At 44.2% G+C, this 25,844-nt stretch overlaps 1 protein-coding gene across 3 annotated transcripts in view; it reads right to left on the bottom strand.

Annotated features, from left to right (window-relative positions):
* The window catches only part of LOC138850954 (tyrosine-protein phosphatase Lar-like), a 654,087-nt gene extending 632,860 nt beyond the window's left edge, over positions 1 to 21,227 (bottom strand). For 2 of the 3 annotated variants that reach the window (XM_070104394.1, XM_070104395.1), the window contains exon 1: positions 21,060 to 21,227. In XM_070104394.1, coding sequence (XP_069960495.1) covers positions 21,060 to 21,212 — 153 coding nt within the window. In that variant the 5' untranslated portion in view covers positions 21,213 to 21,227. The remainder of the gene's footprint in view (positions 1 to 21,059) is intronic. The other variant, XM_070104396.1, reaches the window with a different exon arrangement.
* Between the last annotated feature and the right edge of the window lie 4,617 nt (positions 21,228 to 25,844).

Here is a 25,844-nt window from a genome sequence, read left to right as displayed (position 1 = left end):
CAGTACAACAACAGACCATCCAGTCAGTGTGCACAGTACAACAACAGACCATCCAGTCAGTGTGCACAGTACAACAACAGACCACACAGTCAGTGTGCACAGTACAACAACAGACCACACAGTCAGTGTGCACAGTACAACAACAGACCATCCAGTCAGTGTGCACAGTACAACAACAGACCACACAGTCAGTGTGCACAGTACAACAACAGACCACACAGTCAGTGTGCACAGTACAACAACAGACCACACAGTCAGTGTGCACAGTACAACAACAGACCACACAGTCAGTGTGCACAGTACAACAAGTACAACAACAGACCACACAGACAGTGTGCACAGTACAACAACAGACCACACAGTCAGTGTGCACAGTACAACAACAGACCACCACAGTCAGTGTGCACAGTACAACAACAGACCACACAGTCAGTGTGCACAGTACAACAACATACCACACAGTCAGTGTGCACAGTACAACAACAGACCACACAGTCAGTGTGCACAGTACAACAACAGACCACACAGTCAGTGTGCACAGTACAACAACAGACCACACAGTCAGTGTGCACAGTACAACAACAGACCACACAGTCAGTGTGCACAGTACAACAACAGACCACACAGTCAGTGTGCACAGTACAACAACAGACCACACAGTCAGTGTGCACAGTACAACAACAGACCACACAGTCAGTGTGCACAGTACAACAACAGACCACACAGTCAGTGTGCACAGTACAACAACAGACCACACAGTCAGTGTGCACAGTACAACAACAGACCACACAGTCAGTGTGCACAGTACAACAACAGACCACACAGTCAGTGTGCACAGTACAACAACAGACCATCCAGTCAGTGTGCACAGTACAACAACAGACCACACAGTCAGTGTGCACAGTACAACAACAGACCACACAGTCAGTGTGCACAGTACAACAACAGACCACACAGTCAGTGTGCACAGTACAACAACAGACCATCCAGTCAGTGTGCACAGAACAACTACAGACCATCCAGTCAGTGTGCACAGTACAACAAGAGACCACACAGTCAGTGTGCACAGTACAACAACAGACCACACAGTCAGTGTGCACAGTACAACAACAGACCATCCAGTCAGTGTGCACAGTACAACAACAGACCATCCAGTCAGTGTGCACAGTACAACAACAGACCATCCAGTCAGTGTGCACAGTACAACAACAGACCATCCAGTCAGTGTGCACAGTACAACAACACACCATCCAGTCAGTGTGCACAGTACAACAATAGACCACACAGTCAGTGTGCACAGTACAACTACAGACCACACAGTCAGTGTGCACAGTACAACAATAGACCACACAGTCAGTGTGCACAGTACAACAAAAGACCACACAGTCAGTGTGCACAGTACAACTACAGACCACACAGTCAGTGTGCACAGTACAACTACAGACCACACAGTCAGTGTGCACAGTACAACAACAGACCACACAGTCAGTGTGCACAGTACAACAACAGACCACACAGTCAGTGTGCACAGTACAACAACAGACCACACAGTCAGTGTGCACAGTACAACAACAGACCACACAGTCAGTGTGCACAGTACAACAACAGACCACACAGTCAGTGTGCACAGTACAACAACAGACCACACAGTCAGTGTGCACAGTACAACAACAGACCAAACAGTCAGTGTGCACGGTACAACAACAGACCACACAGTCAGTGTGCACAGTACAACAACAGACCACACAGTCAGTGTGCACAGTACAACAACAGACTACACAGTCAGTGTGCACAGTACAACAACAGACCACACAGTCAGTGTGCACAGTACAACAACAGACCACACAGTCAGTGTGCACAGTACAACAACAGACCACACAGTCAGTGTGCACAGTACAACAACAGACCACACAGTCAGTGTGCACAGTACAACTACAGACCACACAGTCAGTGTGCACAGTACAACAACAGACCACACAGTCAGTGTGCACAGTACAACAACAGACCACACAGTCAGTGTGCACAGTACAACAACAGACCACACAGTCAGTGTGCACAGTACAACAACAGACCACACAGTCAGTGTGCACAGTACAACAACAGACCACACAGTCAGTGTGCACAGTACAACAACAGACCACACAGTCAGTGTGCACAGTACAACAACAGACCACACAGTCAGTGTGCACAGTACAACAACAGACCACACAGTCAGTGTGCACAGTACAACAACAGACCACACAGTCAGTGTGCACAGTACAACAACAGACCACACAGTCAGTGTGCACAGTACAACAACAGACCACACAGTCAGTGTGCACAGTACAACAACAGTCCACACAGTCAGTGTGCACAGTACAACAACAGACCACACAGTCAGTGTGCACAGTACAACAACAGACCACACAGTCAGTGTGCACAGTACAACAAGAGACCACACAGTCAGTGTGCACAGTACAACAACAGACCACACAGTCAGTGTGCACAGTACAACAACAGACCAGTACAACAACAGACCACAGTCAGTGTGCACGGTACAACAACAGACCATCCAGTCAGTGTGCACAGTACAACAACAGACCATCCAGTCAGTGTGCACGGTACAACAAAAGACCACAACAACAGACCATCCAGTCAGTGTGCACAGTACAACAACAGACCATCCAGTCAGTGTGCACAGTACAACAACACACCATCCAGTCAGTGTGCACAGTACAACAACAGACCACACAGTCAGTGTGCACAGTACAACAACAGACCACACAGTCAGTGTGCACAGTACAACAACAGACCACACAGTCAGTGTGCACAGTACAACAACAGACCAGTCAGTCAGTGTGCACAGTACAACACACCATCCAGTCAGTGTGCACAGTACAACAACAGACCATCCAGTCAGTGTGCACAGTACAACAACACACCATCCAGTCAGTGTGCACAGTACAACTACAGACCACACATTCAGTGTGCACAGTACAACTACAGACCACACAGTCAGTGTGCACAGTACAACAACAGACCACACAGTCAGTGTGCACAGTACAACTACAGACCACACAGTCAGTGTGCACAGTACAACAACAGACCACACAGTCAGTGTGCACAGTACAACAACAGACCACACAGTCAGTGTGCACAGTACAACAACAGACCACACAGTCAGTGTGCACAGTACAACAACAGACCACACAGTCAGTGTGCACAGTACAACAACAGACCACACAGTCAGTGTGCACAGTACAACAACAGACCACACAGTCAGTGTGCACAGTACAACAACAGACCACACAGTCAGTGAGCACAGTACAACAACAGACCACACAGTCAGTGTGCACAGTACAACAACAGACCACACAGTCAGTGTGCACAGTACAACAACAGACCACACAGTCAGTGTGCACAGTACAACAACAGACCACACAGTCAGTGTGCACAGTACAACAACAGACCACACAGTCAGTGTGCACAGTACAACTACAGACCACACAGTCAGTGTGCACAGTACAACAACAGACCACACAGTCAGTGTGCACAGTACAACAACAGACCACACAGTCAGTGTGCACAGTACAACAACAGACCACACAGTCAGTGTGCACAGTACAACAACAGACCACACAGTCAGTGTGCACAGTACAACAGTGTGCACAGACAACACCACAGTCAGTGTGCACAGTACAACAACAGACCACACAGTCAGTGTGCACAGTACAACAACAGACCACACAGTCAGTGTGCACAGTACAACAACAGACCACACAGTCAGTGTGCACAGTACAACAACAGACCACACAGTCAGTGTGCACAGTACAACAACAGACCACACAGTCAGTGTGCACAGTACAACAACAGACCACACAGTCAGTGTGCACAGTACAACAACAGACCACACAGTCAGTGTGCACAGTACAACAACAGACCACACAGTCAGTGTGCACAGAACAACAACAGACCACACAGTCAGTGTGCACAGTACAACAACAGACCACACAGTCAGTGTGCACGGTGCAACAACAGACCACACAGTCAGTGTGCACAGTACAACAACAGACCACACAGTCAGTGTGCACAGTACAACAACAGACCACACAGTCAGTGTGCACAGTACAACAACAGACCACACAGTCAGTGTGCACAGTACAACAACAGACCACACAGTCAGTGTGCACAGTACAACAACAGACCACACAGTCAGTGTGCACAGTACAACAACAGACCACACAGTCAGTGTGCACAGTACAACAACAGACCACACAGTCAGTGTGCACAGTACTACAACAGACCACACAGTCAGTGTGCACAGTACAACAACAGACCACACAATCAGTGTGCACAGTACAACAACAGACCACACAGTCAGTGTGCACAGTACAACAACAGACCACACAGTCAGTGTGCACAGTACAACAACAGACCACACAGTCAGTGTGCACAGTACAACAACAGACCACACAGTCAGTGTGCACAGTACAACTACAGACCACACAGTCAGTGTGCACAGTACAACAACAGACCACACAGTCAGTGTGCACAGTACCAGTCAGTGTGTACAACAACAGACCATCCAGTCAGTGTGCACAGTACAACAACAGACCACACAGTCAGTGTGCACAGTACAACTACAGACCACACAGTCAGTGTGCACAGTACAACAACAGACCACACAGTCAGTGTGCACAGTACAACAACAGACCACACAGTCAGTGTGCACAGTACAACAACAGACCACACAGTCAGTGTGCACAGTACAACAACAGACCACACAGTCAGTGTGCACAGTACAACAACAGACCACACAGTCAGTCTGCACAGTACAACAACAGACCATCCAGTCAGTGTGCACGGTACAACAACAGACCACACAGTCAGTACAACAACAGACCACACAGTCAGTCAGTGTGCACAGTACAACAACAGACCACACAGTCAGTGTGCACAGTACAACAACAGACCACACAGTCAGTGTGCACAGTACAACAACAGATCACACAGTCAGTGTGCACAGTACAACAACAGACCACACAGTCAGTGTGCACAGTACAACAACAGACCACACAGTCAGTGTGCACAGTACAACAACAGACCACACAGTCAGTGTGCACAGTACAACAACAGACCACACAGTCAGTGTGCACAGTACAACAACAGACCACACAGTCAGTGTGCACAGTACAACAACAGACCACACAGTCAGTGTGCACAGTACAACAACAGACCACACAGTCAGTGTGCACAGTACAACAACAGACCACACAGTCAGTGTGCACAGTACAACAACAGACCACACAGTCAGTGTGCACAGTACAACAACAGACCACACAATCAGTGTGCACAGTACAACAACAGACCACACAGTCAGTGTGCACAGTACAACACAAGACCCCACAGTCAGTGTGCACAGTACAACAAAAGACCACACAGTCAGTGTGCACAGTACAACAAAAGACCACACAGTCAGTGTGCACAGTACAACTACAGACCACACAGTCAGTGTGCACAGTACAACAATAGACCACACAGTCAGTGTGCACAGTACAACAAAAGACCACACAGTCAGTGTGCACAGTACAACTACAGACCACACAGTCAGTGTGCACAGTACAACTACAGACCACACATTCAGTGTGCACAGTACAACAACAGACCACACAGTCAGTGTGCACAGTACAACTACAGACCACACAGTCAGTGTGCACAGTACAACAACAGACCACACAGTCAGTGTGCACAGTACAACAACAGACCACACAGTCAGTGTGCACAGTACAACAACAGACCACACAGTCAGTGTGCACAGTACAACAACAGACCACACAGTCAGTGTGCACAGTACAACAACAGACCACACAGTCAGTGTGCACAGTACAACAACAGACCACACAGTCAGTGTGCACAGTACAACAACAGACCACACAGTCAGTGTGCACAGTACAACAACAGACCACACAGTCAGTGTGCACAGTAAAATCAAAATCGAGAACAACGTCCAGTATTGGGCCCCTACTTAAACAAGATGGGTCCTACACAGATGACAGCAAGGAAATGAGTGAGCTACTCAAGTCCCAATATGACTCAGTTTTTAGCAAGCCGCTAACCAGACTGAGAGTCGAAGATCAAAATGAATTTTTTATGAGAGAGCCACAAAATTTGATTAACACAAGCCTATCCGATGTTATCCTGACGCCAAATGACTTCGAACAGGCGATAAATGACATGCCCATGCACTCTGCCCCAGGGCCAGACTCATGGAACTCTGTGTTCATCAAGAACTGCAAGAAGCCCCTATCACGAGCCTTTTCCATCCTATGGAGAGGGAGCATGGACACGGGGGTCGTCCCTCAGTTACTAAAAACAACAGACATAGCCCCACTCCACAAAGGGGGCAGTAAAGCAACAGCAAAGAACTACAGACCAATAGCACTAACATCCCATATCATAAAAATCTTTGAAAGGGTCCTAAGAAGCAAGATCACCACCCATCTAGAAACCCATCAGTTACACAACCCAGGGCAACATGGGTTTAGAACAGGTCGCTCCTGTCTGTCTCAACTACTGGATCACTACGACAAGGTCCTAAATGCACTAGAAGACAAAAAGAATGCAGATGTAATATATACAGACTTTGCAAAAGCCTTCGACAAGTGTGACCATGGCGTAATAGCGCACAAAATGCGCGCTAAAGGAATAACAGGAAAAGTTGGTCGATGGATCTATAATTTCCTCACTAACAGAACACAGAGAGTAGTCGTCAACAGAGTAAAGTCCGAGGCAGCTACGGTGAAAAGCTCTGTTCCACAAGGCACAGTACTAGCTCCCATCTTGTTCCTCATCCTCATATCCGACATAGACAAGGATGTCAGCCACAGCACCGTGTCTTCCTTTGCAGATGACACCCGAATCTGCATGACAGTGTCTTCCATTGCAGACACTGCAAGGCTCCAGGCGGACATCAACCAAATCTTTCAGTGGGCTGCAGAAAACAATATGAAGTTCAACGATGAGAAATTTCAATTACTCAGATATGGTAAACATGAGGAAATTAAATCTTCATCAGAGTACAAAACAAATTCTGGCCACAAAATAGAGCGAAACACCAACGTCAAAGACCTGGGAGTGATTATGTCGGAGGATCTCACCATCAAGGACCATAACATTGTATCAATCGCATCTGCTAGAAAAATGACAGGATGGATAATGAGAACCTTCAAAACTAGGGAGGCCAAGCCCATGATGACACTCTTCAGGTCACTTGTTCTATCTAGGCTGGAATATTGCTGCACTCTAACAGCACCTTTCAAGGCAGGTGAAATTGCCGACCTAGAAAATGTACAGAGAACTTTCACGGCGCGCATAACGGAGATAAAACACCTCAATTACTGGGAGCGCTTGAGGTTTCTAAACCTGTATTCCCTGGAACGCAGGAGGGAGAGATACATGATTATATACACCTGGAAAATCCTAGAGGGACTAGTACCGAACTTGCACACGAAAATCACTCACTACGAAAGCAAAAGACTTGGCAGACGATGCACCATCCCCCCAATGAAAAGCAGGGGTGTCACTAGCACGTTAAGAGACCATACAATAAGTGTCAGGGGACCGAGACTGTTCAACTGCCTCCCAGCACACATAAGGGGGATTACCAACAGACCCCTGGCAGTCTTCAAGCTGGCACTGGACAAGCACCTAAAGGCAGTTCCTGATCAGCCGGGCTGTGGCTCGTACGTTGGTTTGCGTGCAGCCAGCAGCAACAGCCTGGTTGATCAGGCGCTGATCCACCAGGAGGCCTGGTCACAGACCGGGCAGCGGGGGCGTTGACCCCCGAAACTCTCTCCAGGTAAACTCCAGGTAAACCACACAGTCAGTGTGCACAGTTCAACAACAGACCACACAGTCAGTGTTCGTAGTACAACAACAGACCACACAGTCAGTGTGCACAGTACAACAACAGATCACACAGTCAGTGTGCACAGTACAAGAACAGACCACACAGTCAGTGTGCACAGTACAGCAACAGACCACACAGTCAGTGTGCACAGTACAACAACAGACCACACAGTCAGTGTGCACAGTACAACAACAGACCACACAGTCAGTGTGCACAGTACAACAACAGACCACACAGTCAGTGTGCACAGTACAACAACAGACCACACAGTCAGTGTGCACGGTACAACAACAGACCACACAGTCAGTGTGCACAGTACAACAACAGACCAGACAGTCAGTGTGCACAGTACAACAACAGACCACACAGTCAGTGTGCACAGTACAACAACAGACTACACAGTCAGTGTGCACAGTACAACAACAGACCACACAGTCAGTGTGCACGGTACAACAACAGACCACACAGTCAGTGTGCACGGTACAACAACAGACCACACAGTCAGTGTGCACAGTACAAGAACAGACCACACAGTCAGTGTGCACAGTACAAGAACAGACCACACAGTCAGTGTGCACAGTACAACAACAGACCACACAGTCAGTGTGCACGGTATAACAACAGACCACACAGTCAGTGTGCACGGTACAACAACAGACCACACAGTCATTTTGCACAGTACAACAACAGACCACACAGTCAGTGTGCACGGTACAACAACAGACCACACAGTCAGTGTGCACGGTACAACAGACCACACAGTCAGTGTGCACAGTACAACAGACCACACAGTCAGTGTGTACAGTACAACAGACCACACAGTCAGTGTGCACAGTACAACAGACCACACAGTCAGTGTGCACAGTACAACAGACCACACAGTCAGTGTGCACAGTACAACAGACCACACAATCAGTGTGCACGGTACAACAGACCACACAGTCAGTGTGCACAGTACAACAGACCACACAGTCAGTGTGCACAGTACAACAGACCACACAGTCAGTGTTCACAGTACAACAGACCACACAGTCAGTGTGCACGGTACAACAACAGACCACACAGTCAGTGTGCACGGTACAACAACAGACCACACAGTTAGTGTGCACAGTACAACAGACCACACAGTCAGTGTGCACAGTACAACTACAGACGACACAGTCAGTGTGCACAGTACAACAACAGACCACACAGTCAATGTGCACAGTACAACAAAAGACCACACAGTCAGTGTGCACAGTACAACAGACCACACAGTCAGTGTTCACAGTACAACAGACCACACAGTCAGTGTGCACGGTACAACAACAGACCACACAGTCAGTGTGCACAGTACAACAACAGACCACACAGTCAGTGTGCACAGTACAACTACAGACCACACAGTCAGTGTGCACAGTACAACTACAGACCACACAGTCAGTGTGCACAGTACAACAACAGACCACACAGTCAGTGTGCACAGTACAACTACAGACCACACAGTCAGTGTGCACAGTACATCTACAGACCACACAGTCAGTCAGTGTGCACGGTGCAATAACAGACCACACAGTCAGTGTGCACAGTACAACAACAGACCATCCAATCAGTGTGCACAGTACAACAACAGACCATCCAGTCAGTGTGCACAGTACAACAACAGACCACACAGTCAGTGTGCACAGTACAACAACAGACCACACAGTCAGTGTGCACAGTACAACAACAGACCACACAGTCAGTGTGCACAGTACAATAACAGACCACACAGTCAGTGTGCACAGTACAAGAACAGACCACACAGTCAGTGTGCACAGTACAACAACAGACCACACAGTCAGTGTGCACAGTACAACAACAGACCACACAGTCAATGTGCACAATACAACAACAGACCACACAGTCAGTGTGCACAGTACAACAACAGACCACACAGTCAGTGTGCACAGTACAACAACAGACCACACAGTCAGTGTGAACAGTTCAACAACAGACCACACAGTCAGTGTGCACAGTACAACAACAGACCACACAGTCAGTGTGCACAGTACAACAACAGACCACACAGTCAGTGTGTGCAGTACAACAACAGACCACACAGTCAGTGTGCACAGTACAACAACAGACCACTCAGTCAGTGTGCACAGTGCAACTACAGACCACACAGTCAGTGTGCACAGTACAACAACAGACCACACAGTCAGTGTGCACACTACAACAACAGACCACACAGTCAGTGTGCACAGTACAACAATAGACCACACAGTCAGTGTGCACAGTACAACAACAGACCACACAGTCAGTGTGCACAGTACAACAACAGACCACACAGTCAGTGTGCACGGTACAACAACAGACCACACAGTCAGTGTGCACGGTACAACAACAGACCACACAGTCAGTGTGCACAGTACAACAACAGACCACACAGTCAGTGTGCACAGTACAACAACAGACCACACAGTCAGTGTGCACAGTACAACAACAGACCACACAGTCAGTGTGCACAGTACAACAACAGACCACACAGTCAGTGTGCACAGTACAACAACAGACCACACAGTCAGTGTGCACAGTACAACAACAGACCACACAGTCAGTGTGCACAGTACAACAACAGACCACACAGTCAGTGTGCACGGTACAACAACAGACCACACAGTCAGTGTGCACAGTACAACAACAGACCACACAGTCAGTGTGCACAGTACAACAACAGACCACACAGTCAGTGTGCACAGTACAACAACAGACCACACAGTCAGTGTGCACAGTACAACAACAGACCACACAGTCAGTGTGCACAGTACAACAACAGACCACACAGTCAGTGTGCACAGTACAACAACAGACCACACAGTCAGTGTGCACAGTACAACAACAGACCACACAGTCAGTGTGCACAGTACAACAACAGACCACACAGTCAGTGTGCACGGTACAACAACAGACCACACAGTCAGTGTGCACAGTACAACAACAGACCACACAGTCAGTGTGCACGGTACAACAACAGACCACACAGTCAGTGTGCACAGTACAACAACAGACCACACAGTCAGTGTGCACGGTGCAACAACAGACCACACAGTCAGTGTGCACGGTACAACAGACCACAGTCAGTGTGCACAGTACAACAGACCACACAGTCAGTGTGCACAGTACAACAGACCACACAGTCAGTGTGCACAGTACAACAGACCACACAGTCAGTGTGCACAGTACAACAGACCACACAGTCAGTGTGCACAGTACAACAGACCACACAGTCAGTGTGCACGGTACAACAGACCACACAGTCAGTGTGCACAGTACAACAGACCACACAGTCAGTGTGCACAGTACAACAGACCACACAGTCAGTGTGCACAGTACAACAGACCACACAGTCAGTGTGCACGGTTCAACAACAGACCACACAGTCAGTGTGCACGGTACAACAACAGACCACACAGTTAGTGTGCACAGTACAACAACAGACCACACAGTCAGTGTGCACGGTGCAACAACAGACCACAGTCAGTGTGCACGGTACAACAGACCACACAGTCAGTGTGCACAGTACAACAGACCACACAGTCAGTATGCACGGTACAACAGACCACACAGTCAGTGTGCACAGTACAACAGACCACACAGTCAGTGTGCACAGTACAACAGACCACACAGTCAGTGTGCACAGTACAACAGACCACACAGTCAGTGTGCACAGTACAACAACAGACCACACAGTCAGTGTGCACAGTACAACAACAGACCACACAGTCAGTGTGCACAGTACAACAACAGACCACACAGTCAGTGTGCACAGTACAACAACAGACCACACAGTCAGTGTGCACAGTACAACTAAAAACCACACAGTCAATGTGCACAGTACAACAACAGACCACAGAGTCAGTGTGCACAGAACAACAACAGACCACACTGTCAGTGTGCACGGTGCAACAACAGACCACACAGTCAGTGTGCACAGTACAACAACAGACCACACAGTCAGTGTGCAGAGAACAACAACAGACCACACAGTCAGTGTGCACAGAACAACAACAGACCACACAGTCAGTGTGCACAGTACAACTACAGACCATCCAGTCAGTGTGCACAGTACAACAAGAGACCACACAGTCAGTGTGCACAGTACAACAACAGACCACACAGTCAGTGTGCACAGTACAACAACAGACCACACAGTCAGTGTGCACGGTGCAACAACAGACCACACAGTCAGTGTGCGCAGTACAACAACAGACCACACAGTCAGTGTGCACAGTACAACAACAGACCACTCAGTCAGTGTGCACAGTACAACAACAGACCACACAGTCAGTGTGCACAGTACAACAACAGACCACACAGTCAGTGTGCACAGTACAACAACAGACCACACAGTCAGTGTGCACAGTACAACAACAGACCACACAGTCAGTGTGCACAGTACAACAACAGACCACACAGTCAGTGTGCACAGTACAAGAACAGACCACACAGTCAGTGTGCACAGTACAACAACAGACCACACAGTCAGTGTGCACAGTACAACAGACCACACAGTCAGTGTGCACAGTACAACAACAGACCACACAGTCAGTGTGCACAGTACAACAACAGACCACACAGTCAGTGTGCACAGTACAACAACAGACCACACAGTCAGTGTGCACGGTACAACAACAGACCACACAGTCAGTGTGCACGGTACAACAACAGACCACACAGTCAGTGTGCACAGTACAACAACAGACCACACAGTCAGTGTGCACAGTACAACAACAGACCACACAGTCAGTGTGCACAGTACAACAACAGACCACACAGTCAGTGTGCACAGTACAACAACAGACCACACAGTCAGTGTGCACAGTACAACAACAGACCACACAGTCAGTGTGCACGGTACAACAACAGACCACACAGTCAGTGTGCACGGTACAACAACAGACCACACAGTCAGTGTGCACAGTACAACAACAGACCACACAGTCAGTGTGCACGGTACAACAACAGACCACACAGTCAGTGTGCACAGTACAACAACAGACCACACAGTCAGTGTGCACAGTACAACAGACCACACAGTCAGTGTGCACAGTACAACAGACCACACAGTCAGTGTGCACAGTACAACAACAGACCACACAGTCAGTGTGCACAGTACAACAACAGACCATCCAGTCAGTGTGCACAGAACAACAACAGACCACACAGTCAGTGTGCACAGTACAACAACAGACCACACAGTCAGTGTGCACAGTACAACAACAGACCACACAGTCAGTGTGCACAGTACAACAACAGACCACACAGTCAGTGTGCACAGTACAACAGACCACACAGTCAGTGTGCACAGTACAACAACAGACCACACAGTCAGTGTGCACGGTACAACAACAGACCACACAGTCAGTGTGCACAGTACAACAACAGACCACACAGTCAGTGTGCACAGTACAACAACAGACCACACAGTCAGTGTGCACAGTACAACAACAGACCACACAGTCAGTGTGCACAGTACAACAGACCACACAGTCAGTGTGCACAGTACAACAACAGACCACACAGTCAGTGTGCACAGTACAACAACAGACCACACAGTCAGTGTGCACGGTACAACAACAGACCACACAGTCAGTGTGCACGGTACAACAGACCACACAGTCAGTGTGCACAGTACAACAGACCACACAGTCAGTGTGCACAGTACAACAGACCACACAGGCAGTGTGCTCAGTGCAACAACAGACCACACAGTCAGTGTGCACAGTACAACAGGCCACACAGTCAGTGTGCACAGTACAACAACAGACCATCCAGTCAGTGTGCACAGTACAACAACAGACCATCCAGTCAGTGTGCACAGTACAACAGACCACACAGTCAGTGTGCACAGTACAACAGACCACACAGTCAGTGTGCACAGTACAACAGACCACACAGTCAGTGTGCACAGTACAACAGACCACACAGTCAGTGTGCACAGTACAACAGACCTCACAGTAAGTGTGCACAGTACAACAGAAAACACAGTCAGTGTTCACAGTACAACAGACAACACAGTCAGTGTGCACAGTACAACAGACCTCACAGTAAGTGTGCACAGTACAACAGACCACAAAGTCAGTGTTCACAGTACAACAGACAACACAGTCAGTGTTCACAGTACAACAGACAACACAGTCAGTGTGCACGGTACAACAACAGACCACACAGTCAGTGTACACAGTACAACAACAGACCACACAGTCAGTGTGCACAGTACAACAACAGACCACACAGTCAGTGTGCACGGTGCAACAACAGACCACACAGTCAGTGTGCACGGTACAACAGACCACACAGTCAGTGTGCACAGTACAACAGACCACACAGTCAGTATGCACGGTACTACAGACCACACAGTCAGTGTGCACAGTACAACAGACCACACAGTCAGTGTGCACAGTACAACAGACCACACAGTCAGTGTGCACGGTACAAGAACAGACCACACAGTGTGCAGAGTACAACAGACCACACAGTCAGTGTGCACAGTACAACCGACCACACAGTCAGTGTGCACAGTACAACAGACCACACAGTCAGTGTGCACAGTACAACAGACCACACAGTCAGTGTGCACAGTATAACAGACCACACAGTCAGTGTGCACGGTACAACAACAGACCACACAGTGTGCACAGTACAACAACAGACCACACAGTCAGTGTGCACAGTACAACAACAGACCACACAGTCAGTGTGCACAGTACAACAACAGACCACACAGTCAGTGTGCACGGTACAACAACAGACCACACAGTCAGTGTGCACAGTACAACAGACCACACAGTCAGTGTGCACAGTACAACAACAGACCACACAGTCAGTGTGCACGGTACAACAACAGACCACACCGTGTGCACAGTACAACAACAGACCACACAGTCAGTGTGCACAGTACAACAGACCACACAGTCAGTGTGCACGGTACAACAACAGACCACACAGTCAGTGTGCACAGTACAACAACAGACCACACAGTCAGTGTGCACAGTACAACAGACCACACAGTCAGTGTGCACAGTACAACAGACCACACAGTCAGTGTGCACAGTACAACAGACCACACAGTCAGTGTGCACAGTACAACAGACCACACAGTCAGTGTGCACAGTACAACAACAGACCACACAGTCAGTGTGCACAGTACAACAGACCACACAGTCAGTGTGCACAGTACAACAGACCACACAGTCAGTGTGCACAGTACAACAGACCACACAGTCAGTGTGCACGGTGCAACAACATCCTATAAAAAAAACATTGAACTCTGGATTATAGAGCATCCTTTCCTTACCTTTGAATACCTCTAAAGACTTTCGAGAGTTTTATTACTCTCGTATCCCGGTCATTGGCCAGGCTAGTCTAGTGCTTGCCTGCTCAACGAGGCTGGAGGCCCGCTACCCCACATGTCCGTCACAGCCTCGTTGATCTAGCACAAGTTGATGACACTTATCCAGTTTCCTCTTGAAGGCTTCTACACTTGTTTCAGACATGTTTCTGATATCTTCTGGAAGATGCTGAATAGTCTGGGACCCCGGATGTTGATACAGTGTTTCCTTATTGTCCCCACTGCACCCCTGCCCCTCATTGGGTTTATTTTACACTTCCTCCCATATCTCTCACTCCAGTACGTTTTTATGGCAGTGTGCAGATTTGGGACCAGGTCCTCAAGTATTTTCCATGTATACATTATCATGTTTATCTCTGTCTCTCCTCCACTCAATGAGTACATGCTCAAGACTTGAAAGCGTTCCCAGTAATTTAGGTGCTTTATTGGCTGAATGTGAGCCGTATTTGTTCCAACTCGGATATTTTGAATGGGGCCGTCAGCACTGAGCAATATTCTAAATGAGGGAGCACTAGCGATTTCCCTTGATTTGAAAGTTCTCAATACCCACCCCGTCATCTTCCTGGCTGTCGTGATCTTTGTCTTGTCATGGTCTTTAAAAGAAAGGTCAGCTGACATATTTATTCCCAGGTATTTTACGTGTTCCTTTCGTTCTATTTTGTGACCTTTTTGAGTTTTGTATATAGTGTTCCATTTAAGTTCTTCATTCTTTCCATACCTAAGCAGCTGGAACTTACCACCATTGATCGTCATGTTTTCCACTGCCCACTGGAAAACCCTGTTTATGTTTTCCTGTACATTTTCAGTGTCCTCTACTGTAGTGACTTTCATGCTTATTTTAGTGCCATCTGCAAATGATGATACAAAAGTGTGACGGGTGATTTTATCTATGTCTGCTATGACGATAAGAGACAGCAGAGTTGCCAGGACAGTGCCTTGGGGCACTGAGCTTTTGACCTCGCTGATGTTGGATTGTGCCCTGTTCACTACTATTTCTTGTGTTCTGTGTGTTAGGAACCCGAAAATCCATCTGCCTACCTTCCCCGTAATGCCCGTGGCCCTCATTTTGTGAGCTATCACTCCATGATAGCATTTGTCAAACACCTTTGTAAATTCTGTGTAAATCACATCTGTGTTTTGATCGTCTTCCAAAGCCTCCAATATTCTGTCATAATGGTTCAGCAGCTGTGACAGGCATGATCGTCCGGCTCTAAAATCATGCTGGTTTGGGTTGTTATGTTGTGCTGCTCCATGAAATTTGTAATCTGCCGTCTCATCACTCGTTCGAATGTTTTTATGTGAGAAGTTAGCGCTACTGGTATGCAAAAAAAGCTATGTCTGCACTCTTTAAGACCTCTGGTATTTCACCTAGATCTAAGCTCTTTCTCCGAAGTATACTGAGCCCTCGTGCTAGTGGTACTTTGCACTTCTTTATAAACAGAGCATTCTATGAATCTGGTCCAGGTACTGAGTGAGTGTGTATGTTTTCCATTTCTTCTTCGAAATTTATGGGATTTGTACTAACGTCATTTAGTTGGTTTGTGCGGCCTTCTGCTGGAGTGAAAAATATTTCTGCATTTTCTACCTTACTGTCATTTAGTGGGTTGCTGAACACCGACTCATACTGTTCTTTTAGGATTTCACTCATTTCCTGTTTATCGTCAGTATACGAGTCTCCTCTCAATAATGGTCCAATGCTTGAATTTTGCATAGGAATAGAAATATTTTGGGTTTCTTGCAATATCTTTTATGGCCCATTGTTCCCTTTGTACTTCTGTCAGGTATGACATCAGTTTTTGCTCTAATTCAGTGATCTCTCTGCTAAGACAATCTTTCCTCTGTTGCAACATATTTGTGTTTTAAAGCATTTCAAAACCCGTTTTCTTCTTCTGTACCATCTCCTACGCATACAGAACACAGAAGCATGCCTTGTATGCTTCTGTATTCAGCTTCTCTAGGCACTGGTGGTGATTTAGGACGCTCATGTCTGATCCGCAGAGTATGTCTCATAGCTCTTGGTTTATTTTTACCCAGTCAGTTCTATGGTTGTTAAAATTAAACATTAGTGATGGAGTTCCCTAACCCTGAGTTAATACTTGTGTGAACTTCTATGATGTTGTGATCAGAATATATTGTAACTGTTATGTCTCTGATCAGTTCCTCGTTGTTTGTGAATATCAGATCCAGTGTATTTTCATTTCCAGCGCAATCAGTTACTTGTTGGTTTAATAAGTATTTTTCCCAAAGCCTCAATAGTTCCCTGGTATGTGCCTGTTGAGCCACGGTGCTTCCTGGAGAATATTTCTGGTATAACGTTATGTTGCGCCATCTTCCATTTTACATGAGGGAGATTAAAATCTTCATGGAGTAAAATATTTGGTGTAGGATTTTCTAGCCTATCCAGATAGCTATCTTACTTAACTGATCTGTGAATTCCTCAGCAGTTGCTGATGGTGGTTTGTATACTAGGATAATTACCAAATTCCTATTTTCAACTTTAATGCCTAGAATTTCTACTGTATCATTTGTAGAGTTCAGTACTTCTGTACAACAGAAAGCATCAAATACATAGATTCCTACTCTTTCCTGTCATCTACTAATTATATCACATCTGTACATATTATAGTTTTCTATCTTTATTTCTCAGTACAAAACATCCCTTGTATGTGTTTCTGTAAATGCTCCAAACATGGCATTCACTTCTGACAGGAGCCAACTGACGTAACTAACTTTGTCGTTTTTATTTGATTCAGATCCTGAATATTTGCAAATATGAAGCAGGAATTACCATTAGGGATGCTTTGTTTTGCTTTGTGTTTCGTTAGTACCACTGGTGATGTACTGCCTGGTATGACCCCTGGTGTACATACCACTGGTGATGAACTACCTGGTATGAACCATGGTGTACATACCACTGGTGATGTACTACCTGGTATGACCCATGGTGTACATACCACTGGTGATGTACTACCTGGTATGACCCATGGTGTACATACCACTGGTGATGTACTACCTGGTATGACCCATGGTGTACATACCACTGGTGATGTACTACCTGGTATGACCCATGGTGTACATACCACTGGTGATGTACTACCTGGTATGACCCATGGTGTACATACCACTGGTGATGTACTGCCTGGTATGACCCCTGGTGTACATACCACTGGTGATGTACTGCCTGGTATGACCCATGGTGTACATACCACTGGTGATGTACTACCTGGTATGACCCCTGGCGTACATACCACTGGTGATGTACTACCTGGTATGGCCCATAGTGTACATACCACTGGTAGTGTACTACCTGGTATGACCCCTGGTGTACATACCACTGGTGATGTACTACCTGGTATGACCCCTGGTGTACATACCACTGGTGATGTACTGTCTGGTATGACCCCTGGTGTACATACCACTGGTGATGTACTACCTGGTATGACCCCTGGTGTACAAACCACTGGTGATGTACTGCCAGTTATGACCCCTTGTGTACATGCCACTGGTGGTGTACTCCCTGGTATGTCCCCTGGTGTACATACCACTGGTGATGTACTACCTGGTATGACCCCTGGTGTACATACCACTGGTGATGTACTACCTGGTATGACCCTGGGTGTACATACCACTGGTGATATACTGTCTGGTATGACCCCTTGTGTACATACCACTGGTGGTGTACTACCTTGTATATCCCCTGGTGTACATACCACTGGTGATGTACTACCTTGTATGTCCCCTGGTGTACATACCACTGGTGATGTACTACCTGGTATGACCCCTGGTGTACATACCACTGGTGATGTACTGTCTGGTATGACCCCTGGTGTACATACCACTGGTGATGTACTACCTGGTATGACCCCTGGTGTACAAACCACTGGTGATGTACTGCCAGTTATGACCCCTTGTGTACATACCACTGGTGGTGTACTACCTTGTATGTCCCCTGGTGTACATACCACTGGTGATGTACTACCTTGTATGTCCCCTGGTGTACATACCACTGGTGATGTACTACCTGGTATGACCCCTCGTATACATACCACTGGTGATGTACTGTCTGGTATGACCCCTTGTGTATATACCACTGGTGGTGTACTACCTGGTATGTTCCCTGGTATACACACCACTGGTGATGTACTACCTGGTATGACCCTTGGTGTACATACCACTGGTGATATACTGTCTGGTATGACCCCTTGTGTACATACCACTGGTGATGTACTACCTTGTATGTCCCCTGGTGTACATACCACTGGTGATGTACTACCTGGTATGACCCCTCGTGTACATACCACTGGTGATGTACTGTCTGGTATGACCCCTTGTGTATATACCACTGGTGGTGTACTACCTGGTATGTTCCCTGGTATACACACCACTGGTGATGTACTACCTGGTATGACCCATGGTGTACATACCACTGGTGATATGCTGTCTGGTATGACCCCTTGTGTACATACCACTGGTGATGTACTACCTGATATGACCCCTTGTGTACATACCACTGGTGATGTACTACCTGGTATGACCCCTGGTGTACATACCACTGGTGGTGTACTACCTGATATGACCCCTGGTGTACATACCACTGGTGGTGTACTACCTGGTATGACCCATGGTGTACATACCACTGGTGATGTACTACCTGATATGACCCCTGGTGTACATACCACTGGTGATGTACTACCTGATATGACCCCTGGTGTACATACCACTGGTGGTGTACTACCTGATATGACCCCTGGTGTACATACCACTGGTGATGTACTACCTGGTATGACCCATGGTGTACACACCACTGGTGATGTACTACCTGGTATGACCCATGGTGTACATACCACTGGTGGTGTACTACATGATATGACCCCTGGTGTACATATCACTGGTGATGTACTACCTGGTATGACCCCTGGTGTACATACTCTTGGTTTCTCCAGTACTGACTTTGCATTTGGTTGTTTATTCTGCCCTGATGGGCTGATGCCTGGTTTGGTATGTCCCATTTTGCTTACCATCTACCCCCCCCCTTACCTTTCCCCCTTTTTGTCTTATTCTTTGGTTCGATCGTTTCTCTTTATGTATATAAAAAATATTGCTGTTCATTTTCCTTATCTCTGGTTTCTCTCTTATCGTCACGTTCCTTTTACATGAAGGTCTGAGCAGCTCAGGTCATAACATTCTCTGGACTGTGTTGAAGCTTTACACATCACTGGATGAAAGTACCTGCTGCTGCACTCTTTGTCAGAACGACACTTTCCCTTCCTCAACATGTCGGCACATTTTCTGGTGTGTTTATTCCAGCAAGTTCTGCCATATAACCACATACCTTGTGCTTAGTATCTGCAAATGTACTGACTATCTATATTTACTGATTTTTGTCTTTCCCAAGTTTTGCCACCTGATCTGAGTTATCTTGTTCTCTTTCATCTTGGTGTATTTCTTCCCTTATTTCATTTCGGTTTGTTCTTACTTTAGCTTTCTCTTCATCCCTTTCACTTTTCTCTATGTTTTATACCCATGTTTTGTTCTTTTCCTTCGTTATCTTTATTTGTGCTTTCTCCCTTTTCTTGTGTCTTACCCCTTGTTTTCCACTCATTGTATATATCTGGCAAGCTCATTAGGAACTTTCTTACGCTTTCTAGGTTTTCACTTTTCAGTACCTCTCTTACAGTACAACAGCGTCCTATAAAGGTATTATTAACCTCTACAATAAAGAACATCACTACAGTACAACAATATACTATACAGATAACGTTGAACTCTAAAACAGAGATCATAAGTACGACCTACCTTTTGTTCTTCACTGTCCAGGGCGGTAACAGTCAGTAACAGTAGACCCAACAGTAGTACTCTCACTGACCAACACAACATGGTGTAGTTGCTGATACTCTTAGTTGTGGTAGACTGGTTGCTAGTAGTGGTGGTGCTCTTCCAACTGCTCATCTTATCTATGTCTGGCAATCATATCTGTCTCTGAAGTGACAATGATAACTACGGCACAAATAATTATACTAAGGCACAACCAATGATATCTATGACACAACCAATGATATTTATGACAAAAAATGATAACCAAGGCAAAACCAAAGATAACTAAGGCACAACCAATGATAACTAAGGTACAACCAATGATAACTAGGGCACAACCAATGATAACTATGACACAACCAATGATAACTATGACACAACCAATGATAACTATGACACAACCAATGATAACTATGACACAACCAATGATAACTATGACACAACCAATGATAACTAAGACATAACCAATGATAACTAAGACACAACCAATGATAACTAAGACATAACCAATGATAACTAAGACACAACCAATGATAACTATGACACAACCAATGATAACTAAGACACAACCAATGATAACTATGACACAACCAATGATAACTAAGACACAACCAATGATAACTATGACACAACCAATGATAACTATGACACAACCAATGATAACTAAGACACAACCAATGATAACTATGACACAACCAATGATAACTATGACACAACCAATGATAACTATGGCACAACCAATGATAACTATGACACAACCAATGATAACTATGGCACAACCAATGATAACTATGACACAACCAATGATAACTATGGCACAACCAATGATAACTATGACACAACCAATGATAACTATGGCACAACCAATGATAACTATGACACAACTAATGATAACTATGACACAACCAATGATAACTATGGCACAACCAATGATAACTATGACACAACCAATGATAACTATGGCACAACCAATGATAACTAAGACACAACCAATGATAACTATGGCACAACCAATGATAACTATGACACAATCAATGATAACTATGGCACAACCAATGATAACTATGACACAACCAATGATAACTATGGCACCTAATGCACAACCAATGATAACTATGACACAACTAATGATAACTATGACACAACCAATGATAACTATGGCACAACCAATGATAACTATGACACAACCAATGATAACTATGGCACAACCAATGATAACTATGACACAACCAATGATAACTATGGCACAACCAATGATAACTATGACACAATCAATGATAACTAAGACACAACCAATGATAACTATGACACAACCAATGATAACTATGGCACAACCAATGATAACTAAGACACAACCAATGATAACTATGGCACAACCAATGATAACTATGACACAAACAATGATAACTATGGCACAACCAATGATAACTAAGACACAACCAATGATAACTATGGCACAACCAATGATAACTATGACACAACCAATGATAACTATGGCACAACCAATGATAACTATGACACAAACAATGATAACTATGGCACAACCAATGATAACTAAGACACAACCAATGATAACTATGGCACAACCAATGATAACTATGACACAACCAATGATAACTATGGCACAACCAATGATAACTATGACACAAACAATGATAACTATGGCACAACCAATGATAACTAAGACACAACCAATGATAACTATGGCACAACCAATGATAACTATGACACAACCAATGATAACTATGGCACAACCAATGATAACTATGATACAAACAATGATAACTATGGCACAACCAATGATAACTATGATACAAACAATGATAACTAACACTCAACCAATGATAACTATGACACAACCAATGATAACTATGGCACAATTAATGATAACTATGACACAACCAATGATAACTATGACACAACCAATGATAACTATGACACAACCAATGATAACTATGGCACAACTAATGATAACTATGACACAACCAATGATAACTATGGCACAACTAATGATAACTATGACACAACCAATGATAACTATGACACAACCAATGATAACTATGACACAACCAATGATAACTATGGCACAACTAATGATAACTATGACACAACCAATGATAACTATGACACAACCAATGATAACTATGACACAACCAATGATAACTATGACACAACCAATGATAACTATGACACAACCAATGATAACTATGACACAACCAATGATAACTATGGCACAACTAATGATAACTATGACACAACCAATGATAACTATGACACAACCAATGATAACTATGACACAACCAATGATAACTATGGCACAAACAATGATAACTATGACACAACCAATGATAACTATGACACAACCAATGATAACTATGACACAACCAATGATAACTATGACACAACCAATGATAACTATGACACAACCAATGATAACTATGACACAACCAATGATAACTATGACACAACCAATGATAACTATGACACAACTAACACAATCAAAACTTGAATTTCAAAGTAATATATACAATGTTCTTGTTTTGAATGAATAAGTTTTTAAAATACTACAGTGACCTCCATCGAAGACACTGAGACTCCAAGTTGACATCAGTCAAATCTTGGAATGGGCCTCACAAAACAATATGAAGTTCAACGAGGAGAAATTTCAACTAGTCCGATATTGAAAATTTGAAGAAATTAAAAATGTATCAGGGTATACCACATATTCTAACCATACAGTAGAGCGGAAACGTAATGTGAAGGACCTCGGAGTGAAAATGTCAAAAAACCTCACCTTCGAAGACCACAATAATGTATCTACCTCATCTGCTAGGAAAATGATAGAATGGATAATGAGAACCTTCAGAACTAGGGATGCCAAGCCCATGATAATTCTCTTCAAATCACTTGTGCTCTCTAGGCTGGAATACTGCTGTTCACCAACGGCCCCCTTCAGGGCTGGCGACATTGCAGACCTGGAGAGTGTACAAAGAACTTTCATGGCACACATAAGTACGATAAGGCACCTAAACTACTGGGAATGGTTGAAGGTCCTTGATCTGTATTCTCTGGAATGCAGGCGAGAGAGATACATGATAATATACACTTTGAAGGTCCTGGAGGGATTGGTACCAAACCTGCAGACGAAAATCACTCCCTGTGAAAGCAAAAGACTCAGCAGGAGATGCAACATTCCCCTGATGAAAAGCAGGGGTGCCACGAGTACACTGAGAGACAACACAATAAGTGTCTGGAGCCCAAGACTGTACAATTGCCTCCTAGCATACATAAGGGGATTAAAAATAGACCCCTGGCTGTCTTCAAAAAGGCACTGGACAGGCACCTAAAGTCAGTACCTGACCAGCCGGGCTGTGGTTCGTACGTCAGCTTGCGTGCGGTCAGCAGTAACAGTAAATAACCTAGTAAATAATCTAGTCAATAATCTAGTCAATAATCTAGAAAATAATCTAGTAAATAATCTTGTAAACAATATAGCAAATAATCTAGCACATAATCTAGGAAAAAATGTTAGTAAATAATCTAGAAAATAATCTAGTCACTAATCCAGTAAATAATCTAGTGAATAATCTAGTAAACAATCTAGCAAATAATCTAGTAAAAAATTAGTAAATAATCTACTAATAATCTAGTCAATAATCTAATAAATAATCTAGTGAATAATCTAGTAAATAATCTAGTAAAGAATCTAGTAATAATCTAGCAAATAATCTAGTAAACAATCTAGTAAATAATCTAGTAAATAAAATGGTAAATAATCTAGTAAATAATCTAGTAATAAACTAGTAAACAATTTAGTAAGAAATCTAGTAATAACCTAGTAAATAATCTAGCAAATAATCTATAAATAATCTACTAAATACCTAATAAATACTCTAGTAGATAATCTAGTAATAACTTAGTAAATAATTTGGTAAAGAATCTAGTAAATAATCTTGTAAATATTCTAGTAAATAATCTAGTAATTAACCTAGTAAATAATCTAGTAAATAATCTAGTAAATAATATAATAAACTAATAAATAATCTAGTAAATAATCTAGTAAATAACCTAGTAAATAAACTAGCAAATAATCTAGTAAATAATTTAAAAAATAATCTACTATATAATCTAGTAAATAATCTACTCAATAATCTAGTAAATAACCTAGTAAATAATCTAGTAAATAATCTAGTAAATAATCTAGTAAATAACCAAGTAATAATCTAGTAAATAATCTAGTAAATAGTCTAGTAATATCCTAGTTAATAATCTAGTAAATAATCTAGTAATAATCTAGTAAATAATCTAGTAAACAGTCCTGTAAACAATCTTGTAAATAATCTAGTAATAAGCTAGAAAATCATCTAGTAAGTCACCAAGTAAATAATCTAGTAAATAAACTAGTAAATAGCCCCTTATATAAACTCGCAAATAATATAGTAAATAATCTAGTAAATAATTTAGTAAATACTCTACTAAATAATCTAGTAAATAATCTAGTAAATAACCTAGTAAATAATCTAGTAAATAATCTAGTAAATAATCAATTAATAATCTAGTAAATAATCTAGTAAATAATCAATTAATAATCTAGTAAATAATCTAGTAAATAATCTAGCAAATAATCTAGTAAATAATCTAGTAAATAATCTTGTAAATAATCTTGTAAATAATCTAGTAATTATCTAGTAAATAATCTAGTAAATCACCAAGTAAATAATCTAGTAAATAAACTAGTAAATAGTCTAGTAAATAACCTAGTAAATA

This window comes from Cherax quadricarinatus, chromosome 91, assembly GCF_038502225.1.
Source record: "Cherax quadricarinatus isolate ZL_2023a chromosome 91, ASM3850222v1, whole genome shotgun sequence".
Classification (NCBI taxonomy): Eukaryota; Metazoa; Arthropoda; class Malacostraca; order Decapoda; family Parastacidae; genus Cherax; species Cherax quadricarinatus.
This window is presented reverse-complemented; position numbering and strand designations above follow the sequence as displayed.